Source organism: Perna viridis, chromosome 4 (genome assembly GCF_037379345.1).
Source record: "Perna viridis isolate PV_CMFRI_1.1 ecotype Kerala chromosome 4, ASM3737934v1, whole genome shotgun sequence".
Lineage (NCBI taxonomy): Eukaryota > Metazoa > Mollusca > Bivalvia > Mytilida > Mytilidae > Perna > Perna viridis.
Genome location: NC_142448.1, coordinates 2,746,080 through 2,768,517, shown reverse-complemented (window position 1 = coordinate 2,768,517; position 22,438 = coordinate 2,746,080). Strand labels below are relative to the sequence as shown.

General features: G+C 33.6%; 1 protein-coding gene across 14 annotated transcripts in view; it reads right to left on the bottom strand.

Annotated features, from left to right (window-relative positions):
- LOC148618446 (uncharacterized) overlaps nt 1-22,438 on the bottom strand; it is a 138,883-nt gene that overhangs the window by 93,370 nt on the left and 23,075 nt on the right. For 12 of the 14 annotated variants that reach the window (XM_088577388.1, XM_088577380.1, XM_088577383.1 and 9 more), the window contains exons 2-15: nt 15,614-15,631; nt 12,771-12,872; nt 8,821-8,919; nt 7,457-7,555; nt 7,203-7,301; nt 6,722-6,742; nt 4,672-4,860; nt 4,186-4,215; nt 3,653-3,751; nt 1,511-1,609; nt 1,205-1,303; nt 947-1,045; nt 620-718; nt 338-436 (exon numbers count right to left, since the gene is read on the bottom strand). In XM_088577388.1, the coding sequence (XP_088433514.1) occupies nt 338-436; nt 620-718; nt 947-1,045; nt 1,205-1,303; nt 1,511-1,609; nt 3,653-3,751; nt 4,186-4,215; nt 4,672-4,860; nt 6,722-6,742; nt 7,203-7,301; nt 7,457-7,555; nt 8,821-8,919; nt 12,771-12,872; nt 15,614-15,631 (1,251 nt within the window). Of the gene's footprint in view, nt 1-337; nt 437-619; nt 719-946; nt 1,046-1,204; nt 1,304-1,510; nt 1,610-3,652; nt 3,752-4,185; nt 4,216-4,671; nt 4,861-6,721; nt 6,743-7,202; nt 7,302-7,456; nt 7,556-8,820; nt 8,920-12,770; nt 12,873-14,831; nt 15,067-15,613; nt 15,632-22,438 lie in introns of those variants that run through there. The other 2 variants (XM_088577392.1, XM_088577390.1) reach the window with 2 other exon arrangements.

Below are 22,438 nucleotides of genomic sequence, written 5' to 3'. Positions count from 1 at the left end.
TTTTTTTAGTTCACTGTGTGTTTTCTTTCAGTTTCTATGTATTAACAAATATTCGAAATCCCATATTACTCTGATGAGTACACACCTGGTCAACTATTGACTACATAATGATTTTCAGTAATTACGTATCTAGGAAAACATTCATTGGTCATTTACAGAGGTGTATGAGTTAGGGATCTACATTTACAGAGGTGTATGAGTTAGGGATCTATGTTCACAGTGGTGTATGAGTTAGGGATCTCATTTCATATACATATACATATACAGAATTTTCCCAGGATGATTTCAGTTGAAGCAGTTTCACTAGATTACTAGCTGAACTGAGTAGAGTATTTACTTCAGTAGTAGCCTGGATGGATGCTCCATACTTCAACAGAAGTTCCACCACTTTAATTCTGTTCTTCTTACAGGCAATGTGTAGGGGTGTAAAACCATTCTGTAATATAGAATATATCAGTTTTCTATCTTATCTACTGCCATTACACATGAGGAGAAGAGACAAAAAGTTATCTATTTCATCTGTTTATAATTGAATCAACAGAAGTTAGGTATAAGGTTACATTATTGTACTAAATTAGATATAAATGGATTTTAGATTTCAAGTTTCTAAAAAACTTACCAATGCTCTAGCATTAGGATTACACTTTCTGTCCAGTAGTAGTTTAGCAGTCTTTACATTACCACAGTGACTAGCAACATGTAGAGGTGTCAGGTAGTCCTATTTAACATACATGTTATCCAATAAGTATTATAAAGTAAGTCATAACATCTAAAATCATATACTCAATCAAAAGGCTGCAAAATTATATCAAGATGACAAATTATAATTCACATGTTTGCAACAATATGCTTTCATGAATGGTCGATAAGAAAATAAGTTTTGATGCTTGCTTCAAAAAATCAGAATAGAAAACCAATTCTTATCTATCCAGAGTTGATTACTTACCACAGTGACATCATCAACAGGAGCTTTGTGATAAAGGAGAAGTCTAGCACAGTCCATATGATCTCCTTGTGCAGCCATATGTAGAGGAGTTAACCCATTCTGTATATAAAAAAAATGAAATGTAAACCCAATATTCCTTCTTTATTGAATAAAGGCAAAATGATTGCAATAATGAAAATGTTTACTAATATGTTTCATCTTTTTGACATTCTGTTGTTTGGTTCTTACACAAAGCATTTCCTTATCCAATAGCCATACCTTAGTTGTAGATGACTTAGGAGCTCCTCTTTCCAATAAAGTATCTACAACCATTTCATGTCCACTTCTAGCTGCACAATGAAGGGGAGATAATCCATCCTAAAGTGAAACATGATAGGTACAAATAAACAGTAAATAATCTTAATTCATGATACCTAAGTTTATTCTCTATGCAAGCTCAAAAATGAAAGTTGAAACTGAATTTTCAGTTTATATTAAAATATATTACCCATCATATCCCAAAATTCTCCCATTGTTTATAACTTATCCAATTCACATATGTCTATTAATAAAGCCCAAACTTACCCTAGTTCTCTCATCAATGTTAGCTTTGTTATCTAATAGTAAAGTCACCATTTTGTCTTTCCCCCATCTTGCAGCCACATGTAATGGAGTAATATTATTCTGTAATGACAAATATAAGAAATGAGTAATCTACTCATTAAAAGTATGTAAAGGAAAAAGTAAATAAACTTTACATTTCAAGGTATAAACTTCTACTTATTTTATTTTGTTCTTTATCACACAACACATGACATAAAATTCATTCCAAACAACCAAATAACAAGGCTGATTAAGGAATATTGTAGTTCAGCTGATTAAGGAATATTGTAGTTTGGCTGATTAAGGAATATTGCAGTTCAGCTGATTAAGGAATATTGTAGTTTGGCTGATTAAGAAATATTGTAGTTCAGCTGATTAAGGAATATTGTAGTTTGGCTGATTAAGGAATATTGCAGTTCAGCTGATTAAGGAATATTGTAGTTTGGCTGATTAAGGAATATTGTAGTTCAGCTGATTTAGGAATATTGTAGTTCGGCTGATTAAGGAATATTGTAGTTCAGCTCATTAAGGAATACAGTAGTTCAGCTGATTAAGAGTAATCAAGGGAACCAAGGTTATAGTGGTAATCAAAAGAATGTAATACAGGGACAAAGACCAGACATGGAAAACAGACATACACAACACAGAACATAAAGTAACTAAAATCATACATACAAAGTAACAAAAGTAAATGAGCAACTCGGACTCCACTAAAAACTGGGAGCATGGACCAAGTGCACCGGTAGGGTAAGCGTCCTCTGCTTTTCTAGAAACATCCGCTGAGTTGCTCATAAAAAGTCCGGGGTAGACAAACGAGGAAAGGAAAACTATGACCCGTTGAATAAATCAGTTTTCAAGGTGCTGGTGGATACACCATAACGATCCACGAGTTCATGATGACGACCATAAAACTTCTGTAGTGATGACTTCGATCTTGTATCAACATAACCCTGTTCCAGAAACCTATTTGTTAGAGTTCTAGCGCGAAAAAAAAAGTCTGTGAAGTTTTGGCAAGCTCTGGCATAATGTGTGAGTTGTGATATGAACACTCCATACGCAGGAGCCGAAGGGATGTTGCCATAGATGAAAGGAAAGTTGACAATTCTGAATGAAAAGTCATCACGTTTGTCGTAAAGTTTTGTCAATAGTTTTCCTCTACCATCGATTTCTAAGTGTAGGTCAAGATATGAGGCTGACTTCACAGTGTCTGTAGTATCCTTTATCTCAAGTTCTTTTGGGTAGATGCCATGTATCAAATCCCCGAAATTAGGATTGTTTAAAGATAATAGGTCATCTATATAGTGGAAACTGAGATTGAAGGATCGAGCCAAACGATATTCTTTCTTTCTTATCAAATCAACTATAATCAGATCAGAAAGAAAGGAATTGTTGTTAGGCTGATTAAGGAATATTGTAGTTTGGCTGATTAAGGAGTATTGTTGTTAGGCTGATTAAGGAATATTGTAGTTTGGCTGATTAAGAAATATTGTAGTTTGGCTGATTAAGAAATATTGTAGTTTGGCTGAAAAGGAATATTGAAGTTTGGCTGATTAAGGAATATTGTAGTTCAGCTGATTAAGGAGTATTGTTGTTAGGCTGATTAAGGAATATTGAAGTTTGGCTGATTAAGAAATATTGTAGTTTGGCTGATTAAGGAGTATTGTTGTTAGGCTGATTAAGGAATATTGTAGTTTGGCTGATTAAGGAGTACTGTTGTTAGGCTGATTAAGAAATATTGTAGTTTGGCTGATTAAGGAATATTGAAGTTTGGCTGGTTAAGAAATATTGTAGTTTAGCTGATTAAGAAATATTGTAGTTTGGCTGAAAAGGAATATTGAAGTTTGGCTGATTAAGGAATATTGTAGTTCAGCTGATTAAGGAGTATTGTTGTTAGGCTGATTAAGGAATATTGAAGTTTGGCTGATTAAGAAATATTGTAGTTTGGCTGATTAAGGAGTATTGTTGTTAGGCTGATTAAGGAATATTGAAGTTTGGCTGATTAAGGAATATTGTAGTTTGGCTGATTAAAGAGTATTGTTGTTAGGCTGATTAAGGGATATTGTAGTTTGAAAAAAATTAAAAGAAATAGTGAATACAATAAGCAACCATTGTAATGTTACTGACCTTGGCCTTGAAGTTGACATCTGCTCCTTTTGAGATAAGAAGTGTCGCTACGTTGATGTTGCCATAGTGGGCAGCTATGTGTAATGGAGTAAATCCACTCTGAAAAATTAGGTAATCATTCATACTCAGTCAGGAAGGTTAGACAAGAATAAAGTTATAACAAAAGTAAAATGCATGTCAGATCCACTTCCTTGAGGAGATATATAAAAAATTGAAAGAAGACATTAACATTAAAAAAATACTAGATGAACATTCCAAGCTTTCTCTGCAGATTTAAGCTGACTTAATTATAAAGAGAAATTGAATTCCCTTATACTTTCATTTGACTACAGGACTAAGGACAACTATCAGCATACCAAAGTGCATGGCTTTTCAGGGGAAGGTGGGAAATATAAAGATCCCTCAATTTCACAATTGAAAAGGACAGTGTACAGGTAAATTCGGTGTTCAATTATAAAGGATAATAACATACAAAGATTTCACACATGTGTACACCAGAACCAAGAAGATTATAAAACAACATATAATACTACCTTTGTTGTGTCATTTACAAGTCCTCCATCCTAGCAGCATTAAATATTTATAATATCAATTTAAATACTTAGGTTTGTGTGAAAAATGAAACAATAAAATTCCTCGGTATTTCATTGTTGTAAGTTATCATGTAAATGCTTGTAAAGCATCCTTTAAAAGATATACATCGAATCAGAGAATTTTTTTCGTAATTGTCTTTATTTTTCACATTTTCTTCAATGAACAATTGCACAAAAAGGCTGTACCAACTACATACAAGAATCATTCCTCAAACATTTAAACATTGCATTATTTTCAATTACCCAGTCATTATTAAAGTGTATAAATTTTATACTTGATAGATGCAGTAATATAATCAAACATAAACATGAATAAAATTTACAATATTCACATAATATGATATGACTTTTTCTCTTGATATGAATATCTTCTACAAAAAGAAATATTTGTGCTCAAATGTAATCTTGACCATGACCTTGACCCACCTTTGTTTCTCCATTAACATCATTTTGTTCATTCTGTAGTAATAGGTTTGCTGATCGCATGTCATCTTTCTTAGCAGCAATGTGAAGTGCAGGTAACTTGACCTTGCCCTTAGAATCATGTTCCAGGAGTACAGATACCACTCTCTCATGTCCTTGTTGAAGAGCTACTGCCAAGGGAGTAAACCCATCCTAAAATGTTGTTATAAATTTGAATTTAATATAATAAAAACAAAAATATTGAAGTTCAATATTTTGGGGTAAAGAAGTTGGTTTGGTAAGGGCAAACAAAGTCTACATGAAGAAATTTTATGCTGTTTCTCCAGCTCTTTAATGTGTTTTATAGTTGATTTGATTGGTTGATCATAACAATTTGAACATATAGTCATATATGCCCTTCAAACTGGAAAAATCTGTTGAAAAGGTTGGAAAAGACCAAATTTTGTGCAGTTTTTCACTCTTTAAACAATGGCCACATGCATGTTGACTCTCATGCTTCATACATTTTGTGTATAATTGTCAATTACAACTAATGTAAATATATCTTGAGTCAACAGCTGTGTGGCCACTTCTGTTCCATACTAAAACCATCTTAAATATTGCAGAAATGTTGAAAGTAAAAGGTTTTTGTAATAAATGCATAAATGCATACTATTATTTCAGGAATAACGTCATAAATCTTGTCAAACACATCTTATCATATATAGTGTTTGCAACCATTTTACTATACTACGACTATGATATCAGCTTAAACCAAATTTTCAAAAATGCCCAAATTAAGAGGCCAAAAGGGGTCCTTACTGAACTTTCTCCTTTGACCAAATCTCACTTCTCAAGAAAACTCATGTAACTTTAGAACGCATAAAAAATTATTGCTTGATTTTTAAGATGGCATCGTGAATTTAAGTCTGAAATTTAATTGTCTACAAGACCAAAGTAATCTCAGGAACAGAATGCATGTACCAGTATAATTAGGTAATGGGTCAATAAAATTCTGCACTGAAGCCATGTGATGACTGTTAGTGAAGCAATCAACAGAGGATGATGTCAAGCAAAATCAAACATGTTGCCATAGCAACAGTTATTGATAAAATACCAAGAAAACCAGGGATTGCTTGGTGACAATCAAGAGTTTGTACAGAGGAACTGTAAGGATATTCTAATGCTTATACAATGTAACCGATTCAGGAAAAAAGTATAACATAAGTTAGTATGGAATCATGTATAAGTGAGGAATATTTATATGGTAATTAAGAATAATAAATTTAACAACCTAGTATATAAACTATCATAAGTTAATAAATTATGTCTATTAGAATTATGTAATTCATAAATAGGATAATGATGAATAATAAAGCAGAAAGATTTTGTATTTCCCATATCCATAACTGATTTATAAGAGGCAGGTATTTGGAAAATGTTAATTTTTATGGACCACAACACATCAAAATATCTTTACTTGCCATCTTCACAAGGAAAATGTGTAGTAACAAAATTACATGGAAGAAATCATAGGCATCAATGATTACAACAAAATTATACTGAATGTCCAGCTATTTCTTCTTAAAAAAAGGATTCAGAGTGTCCATGGAAGACCCAGGCAGTGGGTGTGGTACACGCACAATTTTGTTTTAATAAAACGTTCAACCATTAGAGATCACAAACTCGTTTTTTCTAACAAAAGAATGTTGGTTTGTAATCTACTGAAATGTTTAGAATGAAATGAATTACTTAGAAAGCACTAAAAAAATTTAAAAAGAGGGAAATAACTCTTCCATCTCTTAATAATTCTGTTGATTTGTTAGGGAACTTAGAACATATAATCTGGGTTATCTACTTTTAATACAGAAAAACACTTTATCTTCCTGACATCATAATGAATTTAACATTAAATTGGTACAGAAAAATTGGTTGGATAAAATTTACTCTGTGCCCCATATCAAACAATCTGCCTGGTTTCTATTTGGATATTCTCTTAAATTTTCCTTCATTGTGTCAACAAAAAAAAACAGATGTGAAGATGGCAATGGTTGAAACAGGTCATGTGTTTTACCTTCATGTTACCCTCAGCATCCTAAAAACACAAACTATTGGACTAATACATGACAATCAATTATTATGTTATCCTGTTATACTTCATCTATAGATTTTGTATACAATTTTATTTCACATTCATAATTCTTGACAGACTACATAAAATGTTTTCTCAAAAGGAATATAGAATGAAGCACATCAACAGATCAATACTAGTTGCCTAGAATTACGTCATCATCAGAGCAATCAATTCATTAACTACAGCAGACTAATAAGCCAGAAACCTGTCAGAAAACTGAAGCCCTTCAAATCATTACCTTGCAGATAATTGTAGCAATAAATAAACTTTAGACATTTTGGAATGAGCAGTTTAATTTCCTTCAATCTATGCCTTTGGGACAATTTCCCTCTTTTAGCAGCAGTATGTCAATCATTTGTCTGACCCTGGGCCATCAATATTACAACATTAATCAGTATAACATATCCATATAGGATATTACCTGTGTAGCAAGGCTCTGGCTGGCTCCGTTAGAAAGAAGGTACTTCACAACATCTGCATGCCCCTCCTGGGCTGCCATGTACAGTGGAGTAAATCCGAACTAAAACACACAAAAAAATACAAACTTTTTCACCTCAAAATTCTTTCTTATTAAAAAACATAAAACTTTTGATGAAAGGGTCTCATACCAATACTTCACAATTATTATCTAACATTCCTGTCTTGGATGACATATGATCCTAAATTATGGCTTACCTGAGCTTGCACATTGACCTTGGCCTTGTTTTCAACCAGTAGTTTAACAATATCTAAATGTCCAGCCAGAGAAGCAATATGAAGAGCAGTGTTCCCTTTCTAAAATATCAACATATAGAATTCATATAAAACAATGACGTTAAAATTTGAAAGTAGACGGGGATTTACACACAAAACAAATAGAGTTTTAGAGAAATTTTGAAGAAACAAAAGAATTTCTTTTCCAATCAGTAAAAAAAAATACACAGTTGTTCCATATAAATAGATAACTCCATAAGAAGAAAAGTTTAATGCTATTTTATGAACTCATCAAATAAATATTGATAGAATGTATTTCTGTTTAAAGTGGTCATGTCTTCTATCAGAGTCAAAAAAGAATATTACATCAAATAGCAGAATTTAATAAAAATGAATTCAATTTAAAATGTACCAATTGAAAGAGTAATCATGGAACCAAGAATATAGTGGTAATCAAAAGAATGTAATCCAGGGACAAAGACCAGACATGGAAAACAGACATACACAACACAGAACATAAAGTAACTAAAATCATACATACAAAGTAACAAAAGCAAATGAGCAACTCGGACTCCACTAAAAACTAGGAGCATGGACCAGGTGCACCGGTAGGGTAAGGGTCCTCTGCTTTTCTAGAAACACCCACCGAGTTGCTCATAAAAACTCAAGTCCGATGTAGTCGAAAGAGGAAAGGAAAACTATGACACGTTGAACAAATCAGTTTTCATAGCGCAGATGGATACACCGTAACAATCCGCAAATTCATGATGACGACCATAAAACTTCTGCAGTGTTGACTTCAATCTTATAGCAACATAACCCTGTTCCAGAAGCCTATTTGTTAGAATTCTAGTGCAATACAAAAAGTCTGCATAGCTTTGGTAAGCTCTGGCATAATGTACGAGTTGTGATATAAACACTCCATATGCAGGTGCTGAAGGGATGTAGCCACAGATGAATGGAAAGTTGACAATTCTGAATGAAAAGTCATCATGTTTGTCGTAAAGTTTGGTCAATAGTTTTTCTTTACCATCGATTTCTAAGTGTAGGTCAAGATATGAGGCTGACTTCACAGTGTTTGTAGTATCCTTTATCTCAAGTTCTTTGGGGTAGATGGGATGTATCTCATCCCAAAATTAGGATTGTTTAAAGATAAAACCTCATCTATATAGTGAAAACTGAATTTAAAGGATCTAGCTAAATGATATTCTTTCTTCTGGATCAGATCAGCTATAAAGTCAGCCTCATAAGAGTGAAGGAAAAGGTCAGCAAGAAGAGGAGCACAATTTGTTCCCATTGGAATGCCGATCGTTTGAACCATTTCTATGTTTGCCTTCAATAATTACCTTAGTAGCTGCCTCAATGTTTGCCCCTCTGCTAAGCAGCTCTTCTACAATCTTCAAATGACCCTCCTTTGAGGCTAAGTGTAAAGCATTCAACCCATTCTGCAATGCAACAAAAAGCACAAACCTTATACAAAGCTCAAGTAACCAAAAAAGTATCTATTCCCCTATTAAATAATATATAACATTTAAATCAACTTGCTGAAATCACATTTTGATAACAGGCCAAAGACAACAAAAACATGAGACTCCAAATGTGTATTAAAGGAACCAATAATGGTACAATTTACCATTGCAGCCTTTACAAAAATCTGGTGAATTAACTTGGTTACAATTTCTCTATAATTGTTGTCAATTCTGAGTAATCATCAACAGTAAAATCTAAGAGATGGTTTCAGGTGTTCTGCAGATTTTCTATTATGTATTCCTTCAATGTTCTATCTAAAGCCAAATTCATTACAAATATGCCCATTTAAATTTGAAACTATATAGCCTGAAGATGATTTCAGCAAAAATGAGTTACATGTACATCACATCTATTACTTGAGAGAAGACAATTTTTGTTAAATGTTTATGGCTGACAAATGCCAAGCCATGGCATAAGCTAACATGGACTTATGGTACATCTGAACTAATGTTTATGGCTGACAACTACCAAGCCGTGGCATAAATAAACATGGACCTTGGTACAGGTGAACTAATAAATAGCATATCTGGCACTGATTAAATTCAAACTGAAATTTATGAATCCAGCAAAGATAATCTTTTCTAATATCTTAATTATGCCAGTACATATGCACTTTATAAGATTTATATATATAAATAAATTTAAAGAGGTGTAAAAGATAAAAACCTAACATTATATTCCAGCTCTTTTTAAATAAATTAAAGTAAAGTTTAATTCATTTACACCTTCAACATGATTTATACTAAATATATAATGTCCACCTCTCAATATATGATTTAGACCTCTCAATATATGATTTAGATCTCTCAATAAATCATTTAGACCTCTCTTTAGATAAAGTTCTGAAAGGTGGCAACAACTGGCCTAAGGGGATTGTGTGGGTGCTCAAGTGATTTGCAGTTAACCAAACTTTTTGATCATAAAGGGAATGCACACCTAAGATCTCCTCTTGGATCTGACTTTAGGTGTAGAGAAATTAAGAGAAAAGTAGAATTTTTGGATTTAAAGTATGGTAGATTTGGTGTTCAATAGAGATCAGTAAAAAGATTAGGTTTGAAATTAAGGTTAAATAGTGGCTATACTTTATATCTAAACAGTGTCTGGTTATCATTCATTATAAATAGGGGAAAACAGTTAATGTGTATCATTGTTTTTGTTTTTATCATGTTAGAAGACATACAAGTTTAGTTAAACAGATTAAAACAGGCTATGTTATAGGTAAATATGAAAGCCTGACAAAGAAAAAAACAAAATAAAATTCATGACCTCATAGAATTATGCCATTATATCAAATGTCAAAACTGTAAACTCAAAGATCAAACATTATATAATGTGCAAACTATATATAATCAAAAAGACATTCTGACATCCAAATTAAAGGTAATTTTCTGGAGTTTAATGGTTCACTAACATCCTGTAGAAAGATTAAAGTAGGATGATAATATCTATAAATGATTCATTCAATAACCTGTGGAATAAAGTGATTTACCAGACAACACTAACACTAAAAAAGATTCTAAGGTATTTTCATTGAAGATAATTGAGTTTGAGTATTAATCCTAATCCTTGTAACTGCTGTGTCTACTTGCTGTAATAAACTATAGGAAATTTCTGACGTTGGATAAGAGCCTGCTTCCAGCAAGAGTCCAACTCCATGATGAAGGTCATAGGTGCTAGGTGATGTATTGGGATAAGAATTAGGCTGCTATAACTTGTTTTGTTCTCGTACCAAACCATGAAACTAAAATATTCCTCCTAAATCTTTTGAAATGTAAACAAAAGGTAAAGAAGCACAACATGAAGCCATGCAGCTGAGTGAAACTGTTGGTATAATCGGAGTTTGAACTTTGACCTTGAAAATCAATAGGTATTGAATGACTAAGTACCAATTTTGGTCTAAATCTTATGAAATTAAAAGGTTCTAAAGAGCCAAAATTGCCCACCTGGCTTCATATGAAACATACTTTTCTGTGATCAAAATTCCTAATGCTCATACCTAAGAAACAATCATATCAATTTTTATTGAATTCTGTCCAGCAGTCTCTGAGGAGAAAATTATTGAAAGTAATAACATCAAAAATGGCAAAATAAAGTTAAAAAGGCAATAACTCCAACATGGCTGTACAGATTTACATGAAAATTTGACCACAGATACATCTCATCATGCTGAACACTTTACCCTGGCAAAATGTTGCTTAACATAACAGTTTTGGAGATACATGGGAACATTTTCTTTCCGACCCTTATGTTTTACTTTTAGTAATAGCGGTCATTTTTTTTCAACATATCAGAAATCCCCAACACTATTATCAGCAGAATACCCTAAGAAACATTCCTACCAAGTTTAGTTTTAATTGGACCAGTAGTTTCAGAGGAAAAAAGTTTTGAAAAACTACTATAACACTACTACAACAAACAATGGATGGAGCCAGGTGAGCTAAAAAAGTTGAATAAAGACGGCTTACTATGATATTTGCAGACAAAAGGATAGTAAGTTTGACTAAGAACAGCTATATAGATAGTAGTGAAACTATTTTTTGTAGCAGCTCCTATAGCAAGGGGGGGACAAGACAAAGTTCGTGTTCTGTATTTTTAAGTCGCTAATAATGTTAGCGACTTCTTGCACTCATAATTTCAGTACTTAATATTCACATATGATTTGCATAAATATGTAGTTATATGCCACATAATGCTGCAGATCCTCCCTGTGTTAACTGCCATAGTGTCATAGGTCTAGCTTCATATGAGATAAAAATGTACCTCTCAAGTATCATACACGTGTGTTCTACATGAAATGATCAGTTAGCTTTGAACATTACCCAGTTTCCTATTCAGGCAATGAGGCTCGTTACAGGACTATATAGGTCATATATATTAGCTGGCCCCAATATCTATGAATATTCATTGCCAGCTGCTTAACCTGGTTCCTAAACTGGTTCCCAGGTGAATATCATAAGCAACTCAAAGATCACCACAACATACCTTTTTTAAAACATGTCATACACATGTCTACGCATGTTTTTGCTTGTATTAGAATGGGGAGTTTACATTAAAAGATAAAATGATCGGTTAGCAATGAATTTATGTAATATTACCCAGTTTCCTATTCAAACACAGGCGTTCGTTACAATTGATTATATAAAAGGTCAAATATATTATCAGGACACCAACATCTATATACAGCCATTGCCAGTTGTTTAATCTTGCTTCAGATGACTGAAAACATTTGGGTCATAACGGTTACGAAAGAGTACGCAAAGATATCAGAGGAACCAAGATTTTAGCGGAAGTCACCTAATTTTACAGCATATCGCATCTGAACCATTTCAGGTGTTGAAAGTACGCCAAAATGACAGTGACAGTGAATATTTGATGATTAGTGACTTTGAAGACTTCAGTCTTTGATTTTTTTATTGCAACAAGACATCAATATTACTTCTTCAAATTTTCTTGACCATCATGGGGCAGTTGATTGGTGTACTAAGACTTTTGTTCTACAGGTGTTTAAAATGGAGGTAACATGTGACTTCCATCACAAACATAAGCAGTGTTCAAGAATGATTTTTTTCTAATGGACCATTTTCAGCATTTATTACAAGTATTCAAGATTTTAATTGGCCATTTATAACATTCTAAGTAAAATCTTGTAACTGTAATGGACCATTTCCAGCTTCAAAGGACATATGGCCCATGGCCCCTGCCTTTCCCAATCACTGCATAAATTAAAAAATAAACTATATTGGTTGTAAAGATAGATAAATCTTACAGGATTGCTGGTGTTGATGTCTGTGCTGCCCTTTAGATACTCAAGAACATCTTCAAGGTTACCATCTCTGGCTGCCTTCAGGAAACTGGTGTTTCCATCTCCCTGTAATAAAAAAAACAAAGGTTAAGGTCATTCAGAAACAACATAAATGAAATAGAAAACAGAGTGATAAACAAAGGGATCCTCTAGTTAACTGAGCCGATCAAAGGGATTCTCCAGTTATCTGCGAAGATCAAAGAACTAAAAACTTACATAAATTTCTGCACTAATACCTTCATATATTTGTAATTACCATGAGTATTACACAAAAAGTTTTCAAAATTCAAAGACTCCAGATGCTGCAAACTTTCAAAGTGTTTATATTACAACTCAGTAAAGATCAGTTTTAATTAGTAAAATATAGATCTGACACAGGTGTACTCCAAGTGAGTATTCAACGGTGCACTTCTGTGTGCTTTCCTCATTTCAATATTGCCGAAAAATTTTTTCTCAGAGAATAATTTGATAAAGCATTGCTGGTTTTTTAACCCTGCTTTACAGGTCCAATTTTACACACCATGTTTTCATTCAGATTTTATTAGCCAGCTAGAAATCAATAGAATATTTAACCAATGTTATTACAAGTTACACAAGCTAGATATAATCAATTAAAAAACTTCCAGCAGTGCCAATTAACAGTCATTTCCTGTTCTAGGAGCACTCCCCTTGCCCAGAACCATGTATAACTACTGGGTGATAATCATGTGATAAAACACCATTGGGTACCAGATTATCACACTACTATAGGGTACCAGATCTTCACAATAACTGTCACTATAAATACAAGATTCCACATCTCAATGTAAATTCTTAAAAATTCTGGTGATTTTGTGTCCTGTTTGCATTCTATTTCTATAACATACAAACTGTAATGAAAGATCCTACACATCAGTCACATCAATCCATTTTGTTCCCAGAAGAAAACAAACATTTACAATAGTTATGTTACATCTAACTGTAGAACTTACAGTACACCATTGTACAGTACTACTGTTTCCATGTACTGCCAATGACTCAAACAACAATTTGTTAGTGACATCAAAGCCTACTTTGTTTTATAATGTTAACTACTTTCATGCAATTTGTTTTATTTTCTGGCTTCAGAAACTGTGTGGAAGAACATAGACATTTTTTAGCTTAAATAGGTGAAAATGATCAGTATCATATCAGTGTGTAACAATATCTTGTGGTTCTAAGATTGATCAATATCAATGCAATGTTGTACCCTACAACCACTGAGAAAGTATGTGAGCCAAATTTGCCCTGTCATTTACAGGAACAAAAGTTTATTGGTAAGAATTAATTTTAAAATGTGTAAATGGACCATGAGAACATATATTTTTATTTAAATTCATCATAATTTGGCATATACTCATATAGTATTGAGATGACCATATAATATACAAAGTTTGCAAGAAATAGATACCATAGAACTAAATTCATAAGGCAAAAGTTCATAACTGCACTAAAAGATGGCAAAACACATACTAATTTCATTCCAACAAATTCTAATTTAACCTATATCGATGCAATGCCTTTTATTATAATGAATGAAATTTTATTAAATCACTTCAACCAATCAGATTTATATCAAGTTTTATAATAGAAGCATGCACATATTGATTTCATGTTAGCCCAATCTTCTTCAAAGCATGGACAGCTAAAAAATCTTTGGTTATCTGATTTTTCAGAATTTTCTAAATAATTTTAATTCTTACTCAAAAAGTTACAGATTCCAAGCTAAAGGCATAACTGAAACACTGAAGGCAAAAAGCACAGAGGAGAAAAAGTCCATTTAAGCTTAATGACTAATATTCAGGTTTGAGTATCTATTTAATAAGATATATCACTTATCAGTCAACAGAAGATCTGAGCAATCAAATTGCAGTTAAATAAGCTACTGATTGAGAACAGGTGCTTGGTACATCAACAATATGCCAAACCAGTTGTAAACTTTTAAGAGAAGAATGCACAGATTAAAATAAACCGTAGCATCTTTACAACAATATAAATACAACTTACCCATGATCTCCTCCATTTTTTTAACATATTTCAAAATTTTACTATATTTATATTTAATCCAACATCAGTTGCAACAATTATAATTTATGTCCAGAAAAACTTAATAATAAACTAATTATCCTTAAAACATTGATGAGTGGTCTCCCTTGATGTCTGGTCACTTCCCAATGATAAAGTAATTACAAACCAAGGGCATCTGACACCAGCCGCTGCTGAGACTGACATAATCATCCCTATTTGTAAAATGGAATAGTCTTATCACCCTAAACAGTAATAAGTGTTTATCAAATAGTTCAGTCTGGCAGTAGGGGGTTCAGTAGAGATAATAAATCACTAATCAGAGTGTTTTATCAGTGACAATTCTTTCAAGCTCACTGCATAAAAATAGCATGCTACTAACACACAACAGATCAGTACATGTATGTTCATGACAACATGTGTCCAAAAACTTGTAGGTGCTAATACATGTGATATGGATAATATTTCATTAAAACATATTTTTCTCTTTTTGTCTGATAATTATTCATTGTACCAGGGACGGGTAACAAGGTTTACCTTCACCACTATTTACACTGACATACTTGAAGCTAAATAGAATAGAAAAAGCCTCATTACAAAATATGCTGCAATTCAACATGAAACAAAAATGAAACTGGGAAAATAACATCAAGGAGATAAGTTGACAAGAGATCATAGACAAAAATATCTGACAGCACAACATGGAAATGGAACACAATAATCAGTGTGCAATAAAGACAATGCTCTAAAACAAATAGTTTTACCTTTCTTGTTACTGTGGCCTGCAACAGGATACACAGAGTATAATTAATAACATTTTAAATAAAATACAGCAAACTTTCAATATTCTAAGTGGATTCAACTGGTGCAAACTTTATTTTCATCAATTTCTACCTTTACTTTCTAAACATCCTGCATTACCACAGAGCCTGTGAACAGAATTAACAGATGATTATAGTTTCATTTCAACAATAATCACCCATTAGAAAGCTGCTAACAGATGGCAAATAACTTTCTAATTATTATGTGGTCTAACCTTATTGATTTTCTTTTGTTTTCTAGTCAAAGGGAAGTAACTCAGTAAAATTTAATTAAATAGATGAATATTGATTCGTCAGTGGTTTCAGTATAAAATGAAGAATATAAACCTAATTCATTTCAGTATGAAAGGACATGCACAATAAAAACCAATCTAGAAATGGTACTAGATAGACTTCGACCTGATAAAAAATTAACATGGTGAATCAATGAGAAAAAACCCAACTTGATACTATAATTAAGGAGCCTTTCATTTTGACATATAAATTCTTGTACATGTACGTGTATATATATATACACAGTACTATGAGCAATTTGACAAAAAGACACCATACAATGCAATTTGCCTTATATGAGATCAATCATTTAAAAAAAGGCAAAACAACCACTGCTGTAATCTGTACACATACCATAAAAATCAATATCATACAAAATCTGTTAAAAATTTTTGTTGTAGGTATTACCACCCAAAACATATATTTATGGTTATATTTCAAATTAAATCTGCATATATAATGAGGCAGTAAAATTAACAAGCTCTATACAACTTCAATTCTTCCATAATTGTCAAGCATTCGCATAAGTAAACAGTACAAGAGAGAACAGAATTGACTTACCATCCTAGCCACGACAATAATCTGAATACCAGGCAAATAATTGACCAACTTCCTTATGATGCCACCATGACTCACATCGGCAGAATCACAAATTTGGCTATTTTATGTCCTCAATTTTGATTGGCTATCAATGAGAGAATGTCTATAGCACCAGCAACAGTTTATATCTTTTGAAATGACAGCACATAGAACACAAGACTAGAAACACTTGTAGATTTAGAAAGAAGATTCCACAATTCTGCAGTGAGTCAGAAACTAATTTGCCTCTAAGGACCAATGCAGACTCGGAAACAACCTTATATAGATTATTGTATTGATCCGCATATTTGATGTGGCTTATTTTCTCAACCTGTCCAGAAACACACCAGTAAAAATCAATACAAACATCAGCATCTCCTATTGATCTAATACCTTGTAATTATAATCCATGATGTTGAGAGAGAGAACTGATAATGTTGGATGATTTATTCCATTAAAATGTTTGTTTTATGGTGTCTTAATTTGTTGAGTATAAAATATGCAGGTTAATGTTACATAGGAAACAACATCATAGGACTCTAATTATTACAATGAAACAAGAGCTAAAAATACAGCTTTCTCCATACTATAGGGATTCAGACCAAACTCAAACGTTGTGGTCTAGCTTTTTCTTAAGAGCTTGTAGGAACTATAGGCTCTAAACAGTCTTAGTCACTCACCAGGAAAAAATTTAAAATCTAGAGATAATACCATTTGATCATGCAGAACAAAAAGTTAATCATTTATAGAGGTTGCTATACCTTGCTTAAGTACTACCAAAGAAATATGCTATTTCCTACACGTTCTAAATTTGGTTTAAATAGCATAATAGAGTGGCTAAAATTTGTTTTCAACACATAAAACATTTATCATGTTTTTCCTTTCCTCGTTTGTCTACCCTGGACTTGACTTTTTATGAGCAACTCGGCAAGTGTTTCTAGAAAAACAGAGGACGCTTACCCTACCGGTGCACCTGGTCCATGCTCCCAGATTTTAGTGGAGTCCAAGTTGCTCATTTGTTTTTGTTACTTTGTATGTATGATTTTAGTTACTTTTTTTTCTTTGTTGTGTATGTCTGTTTTCCATGTCTGGTCTGTGTCCCTGGCTTACATTCTTTTGATTACCACAATAACCTTGGTTCTCTTGATTACTCTTTGAAACAACAAATATGTTCACTTGACAAAATCTGCTAATTAAGAGATTCAGAAAGCACAGCATGATACGACCACAGCATGCTGAACTCAAGTTTTCACACTTGAGCATATAAACTTACAGTTCATAATGTACACAACAACTAGTTTGAACATAATATAGCATAATATCAGAAATTCAATTAAAGGGAAAAATTCTGCTTTAAGGGTGCTAATCAAAGACCTTAACCCTTGATCCCTGTACATAAAAACATATTAAAAACATGTAAAATTTTGATATAGAGTCAAATAAAAGACATATTCAAAATTGGACCAAAAATTAAAGAATAGCTTTTTTAAGTCTACCCTATAGAAAAGATTTAAAATTGAATTTCAACAGAAACACATTGACATCTTAATCATCAAAATGGAATCAACAATAACCTGTATCAATTTAAATAATGCCACTCATTTTCCCCCTTTGAGCAGGGCCTAATCTAGAAGAACTTCTCCTTGTTTGTGCTCACTTCCCCCATTTGTCTCTGACAGGGAGAAGTTTATGCAATAAATTACATGGAGAAAAATGTCAATATTGTCAAATGTGCACCACTGGCACTTTGTCTATGAGATGATGGACAAAATAAAACTACTATACCAATTATAACAAATCAAAAACTTCTAACGTTAAATCATTTGTAAGAAATGAAAGTTAACAGATGCCAACAACAGAGTGATACCATTATACAACTGAAAAAAAAGTTTGAAGTTGTTAAAAAATTAATATGTTAGCAGTATTACCCAAAAAGATAAATGCTATAATGTGTTGATTTTCAACTGCAACATTGACAAGGCCACTTAATGAGCCACTTTAGACATGTATTAAGTCGACAGTTTAAAAATGGTGTTAAAAGTCAAAACACCTAAAAAGTTTGAAAACATTTGCACCTGAGGTTTCAAAGGATATGATATTTGAAAAATTGCCAAACAGAAGACTAAAAAACCTCTGTCAGCCATCTATAGGAATTGACCTTGATGAAAACAAGAGGTACCCAGGAGCCTCAATCACTCACCTGGCTTAATTTTTGCCTTTCAAGGGCAAAAACTCTGACAAGAAGTCAATTGAAAGTTTCATTCTATCTATTACATTTTTCAAGATATTGGCTGAAAATTGCTTATCACATAATTTTTTTGCTTTTCAAGGGCAATAACTCTAACAAGGAGTCATCCCAAAACTTTCACTCCACAAACTTTAGCAGGCCTTATTATATGGATCATTTCAGCAACTGAAAGTTTCATTCCATCTATCATAGTTTTCAAGATATAGGCTGAAAATGTAAAAAAAAAGGTCATTTTTCACCTTTCAAGGGCAATAACTCTTACATGGAGTTGTCTGACATCTTTGTAAGCCTTATAATAAGAAGCATTTCAGCAATCAAAAAAATTTGATTGAACCTTACAGTTTTGCAGATATATTCTGACTGATTCCATTGTTCTATTTTTAGTAACAGCACCTATGTATTTTTATGGATAAAAAATCCCTATTACATATATATGCTGGCTACCCCAAGAGACATTCATACCAAGTTTGGTTCAAATTGGTAAAGTAGTGTCTGAGGAGAAGATTTCTGAAGGAAATAACATTAAAAATAACAAAAAAAACCCTCAAAAAAGGGCAATAGCTCCAACATCGCTAAAGAGATTTAAACTAAAATTTGACCACAGATAGATCTCATCATGCTGAATTCTTTTACTCAAGTAAAAGATGGCTACATCTAACGGTCTTGTAGATATATGGAAAAAAATACTGTCTGACCCCTATGTTCTATTTTTAGCAACAGCAGCCATGTTTTTTTAAAGATCAAAACCCCTACATCATTTCTATGCAGGATACCCTAAGGAACTTTCCTACCAAGTTTGGTTCTAAAAAGCTAAAAAGACTTCCTCAATATCACAGAAATGTAATATAAAATTTATAGGGCTAACACTTTGCCATGTTTGCCTACAAAACAGAAAACCCTTAACCTGGTATATTGTTCTCTACTGGATCTCTCATTATTACAATACAAAGCAATATTTATCGCTTTTATTTCTACCATTTAAATTATGTGTGTCATCCTGAGTGGGAAAAAAGACTATGTTGAAACAACATCTTGAAGTATTGATCTGAACTTTACTAACCTTTGTAACTGTTATAACTGATATTCAGAAAAAATGTAGTGTTGTAGATCAATGAAAATCTGAGTGACATAAGTAACTGTTGTAACAATAGGCTCCAGTCTACATATCAGAGTTATTCAGTAACTGTTGTAACAATAGGCTCTAGTCTACTGCTCAGAGGTATTCAGTAACTGTTGTAACAATAGGCCCCAGTCTACTGCTCAGAGGTATTCAGTAACTGTTGTAACAATAGGCTCCAGTCTACATATCAGGGTTATTCAGTAACTGTTGTAACAATAGGCTCCACTCTACTGCTCAGAGTTATTCAGTAACTGTTGTAACAATAGGCTCCACTCTACTGCTCAGAGTTATTCAGTAACTGTTGTAACAATAGGCTCTAGTCTACTGCTCAGAGGTATTCAGTAACTGTTGTAACAATAGGCTCCAGTCTACTGCTCAGAGTTATTCAGTAACTGTTGTAACAATAGGCTCCACTCTACTGCTCAGAGTTATTCAGTAACTGTTGTAACAATAGGCTCCACTCTACTAATCAGAGTTATTCAGTAACTGTTGTAACAATAGGCTCTAGTCTACTGCTCAGAGTTATTCAGTAACTGTTGTAACAATAGGCTCCAGTCTACTGCTCAGAGGTATTCAGTAACTGTTGTAACAATAGGCTCTAGTCTACTACTCAGAGGTATTCAGTAAATGTAACAATAGGCCCCAGTCTACTGCTCAGAGGTATTCAGTAATGTTGTAACAATAGGCTCTAGTCTACTGCTCAGAGTAATTCAGTAACTGTTGTAACAATAGGCTCCAGTCTACATATCAGAGTTATTCAGTAACTGTTGTAACAATAGGCTCCAGTCTACTGCTCAGAGGTATTCAGTAAATGTAACAGTAGGTGCCCATCTACTGCTCAGAGGTATTCAGTAACTGTTGTAACAATAGGCTCTAGTCTACTGCTCAGAGATATTCAGTAACTGTTGTAACAATAGGCTCCACTCAAATGCTCAGAGGTATTCAGTAACTATACTTTACTGTAACTGCTTATACAGTAGGCTTCAGTCTACTGCTCAGAGGTATTCAGTAACTGTTGTAACAATAGGCTCCAATCTACTGCTCAGAGTTAGTCAGTAACTGTTGTAACAATAGGCTCTAGTCTACTGCTCAAGGGTATTCAGTAACTGTCGTAACAATAGGCTCTAGTCTACTGCTCAGAGTTATTCAGTAACTGTTGTAACAATAGGCTCCAATCTACTGCTCAGAGTTATTCAGTAACTGTTGTAACAATAGGCTCCACTCTACTGCTCAGAGTTATTCAGTAATTACTGTTGTAACAATAGGCTCTAGTCTACTGCTCAGAGGTATTCAGTAACTGTTGTAACAATAGGCTCCAGTCTACTGCTCAGAGTTATTCAGTAACTGTTGTAACAATAGGCTCCAGTCTACTGCTCAGAGGTATTCAGTAAATGTAACAGTAGGTGCCCATCTACTGCTCAGAGGTATTCAGTAACTGTTGTAACAATAGGCTCCCCTCTACTGCTCAGAGTTATTCAGTAACTGTTGTAACAATAGGCTCCCCTCTACTGCTCAGAGATTTCAGTAACTGCTGTAACAATAGGCATCACTCTACTGCTCAGAGGTATTCAGTAACTGTTGTAACAATAGGCTCTAGTCTACTGCTCAGAGGTATTCAGTAACTGTTGTAACAATAGGCTCCAGTCTACTGCTCAGAGTTATTCAGTAACTGTTGTAACAATAGGCTCTAGTCTACTGCTCAGAGGTATTCAGTAAATGTAACAGTAGGCTCTAGTCTACTGCTCAGAGGTATTCAGTAAATGTAACAATAGGCTCCAGTCTACTGCTCAGAGGTATTCAGTAAATGTAACAATAGGCTCTAGTCTACTGCTCAGAGGTATTCAGTAAATGTAACAATAGGCTCTAGTCTACTGCTCAGAGGTATTCAGTGAATGCTGTAACAGTAGGTGCCCGTCTACTGCTCAGAGGTATTCAGTAAATGTAACAGTAGGTGCCCATCTACTGCTCAGAGGTATTCAGTAACTGTTGTAACAATAGGCTCTAGTCTACTGCCCAGAGGTATTCAGTAACTGTTGTAACAATAGGCTCTACTCTACTGCTTAGAGGTATTCAGTAAATGCTGTAACAGTAGGCTCCCCTCTACTGCTCAGAGAAATTCAGTAACTGTTGTAACAAAAAACTCTAATATACTTTGTTTGTTTGTTGGGGTTTAACGTCCGAGCAGCAATATTTCAGCTATATTCAGACGATGAACATGAAATGGATGATAAAATGAACATGAAATGAAAAAAAAGATGGGACACATGGATAATAGGGTCGACAAATTTTGATTGCCACTGGAAAAAGGGGGGATGGGTAAGGTCGGGCAATTTAGGTTCCTGTGGCGGAGCACAAGGTTCCTACTCCTATCGAATACCACAGCAGGGTTCTTTAACGTGCGAGGAACGTGGCATCTTTCCCAACATGGTGCACTACTATGGTTTGCGGTCAGGTTTTCCGTATTATAGCCTGACAACCCCAGCATGTAACACGCCAGGAGTACCCCATTCAACCACCTGGGGCACATATCCCAGTTGCTCTGTGGGCA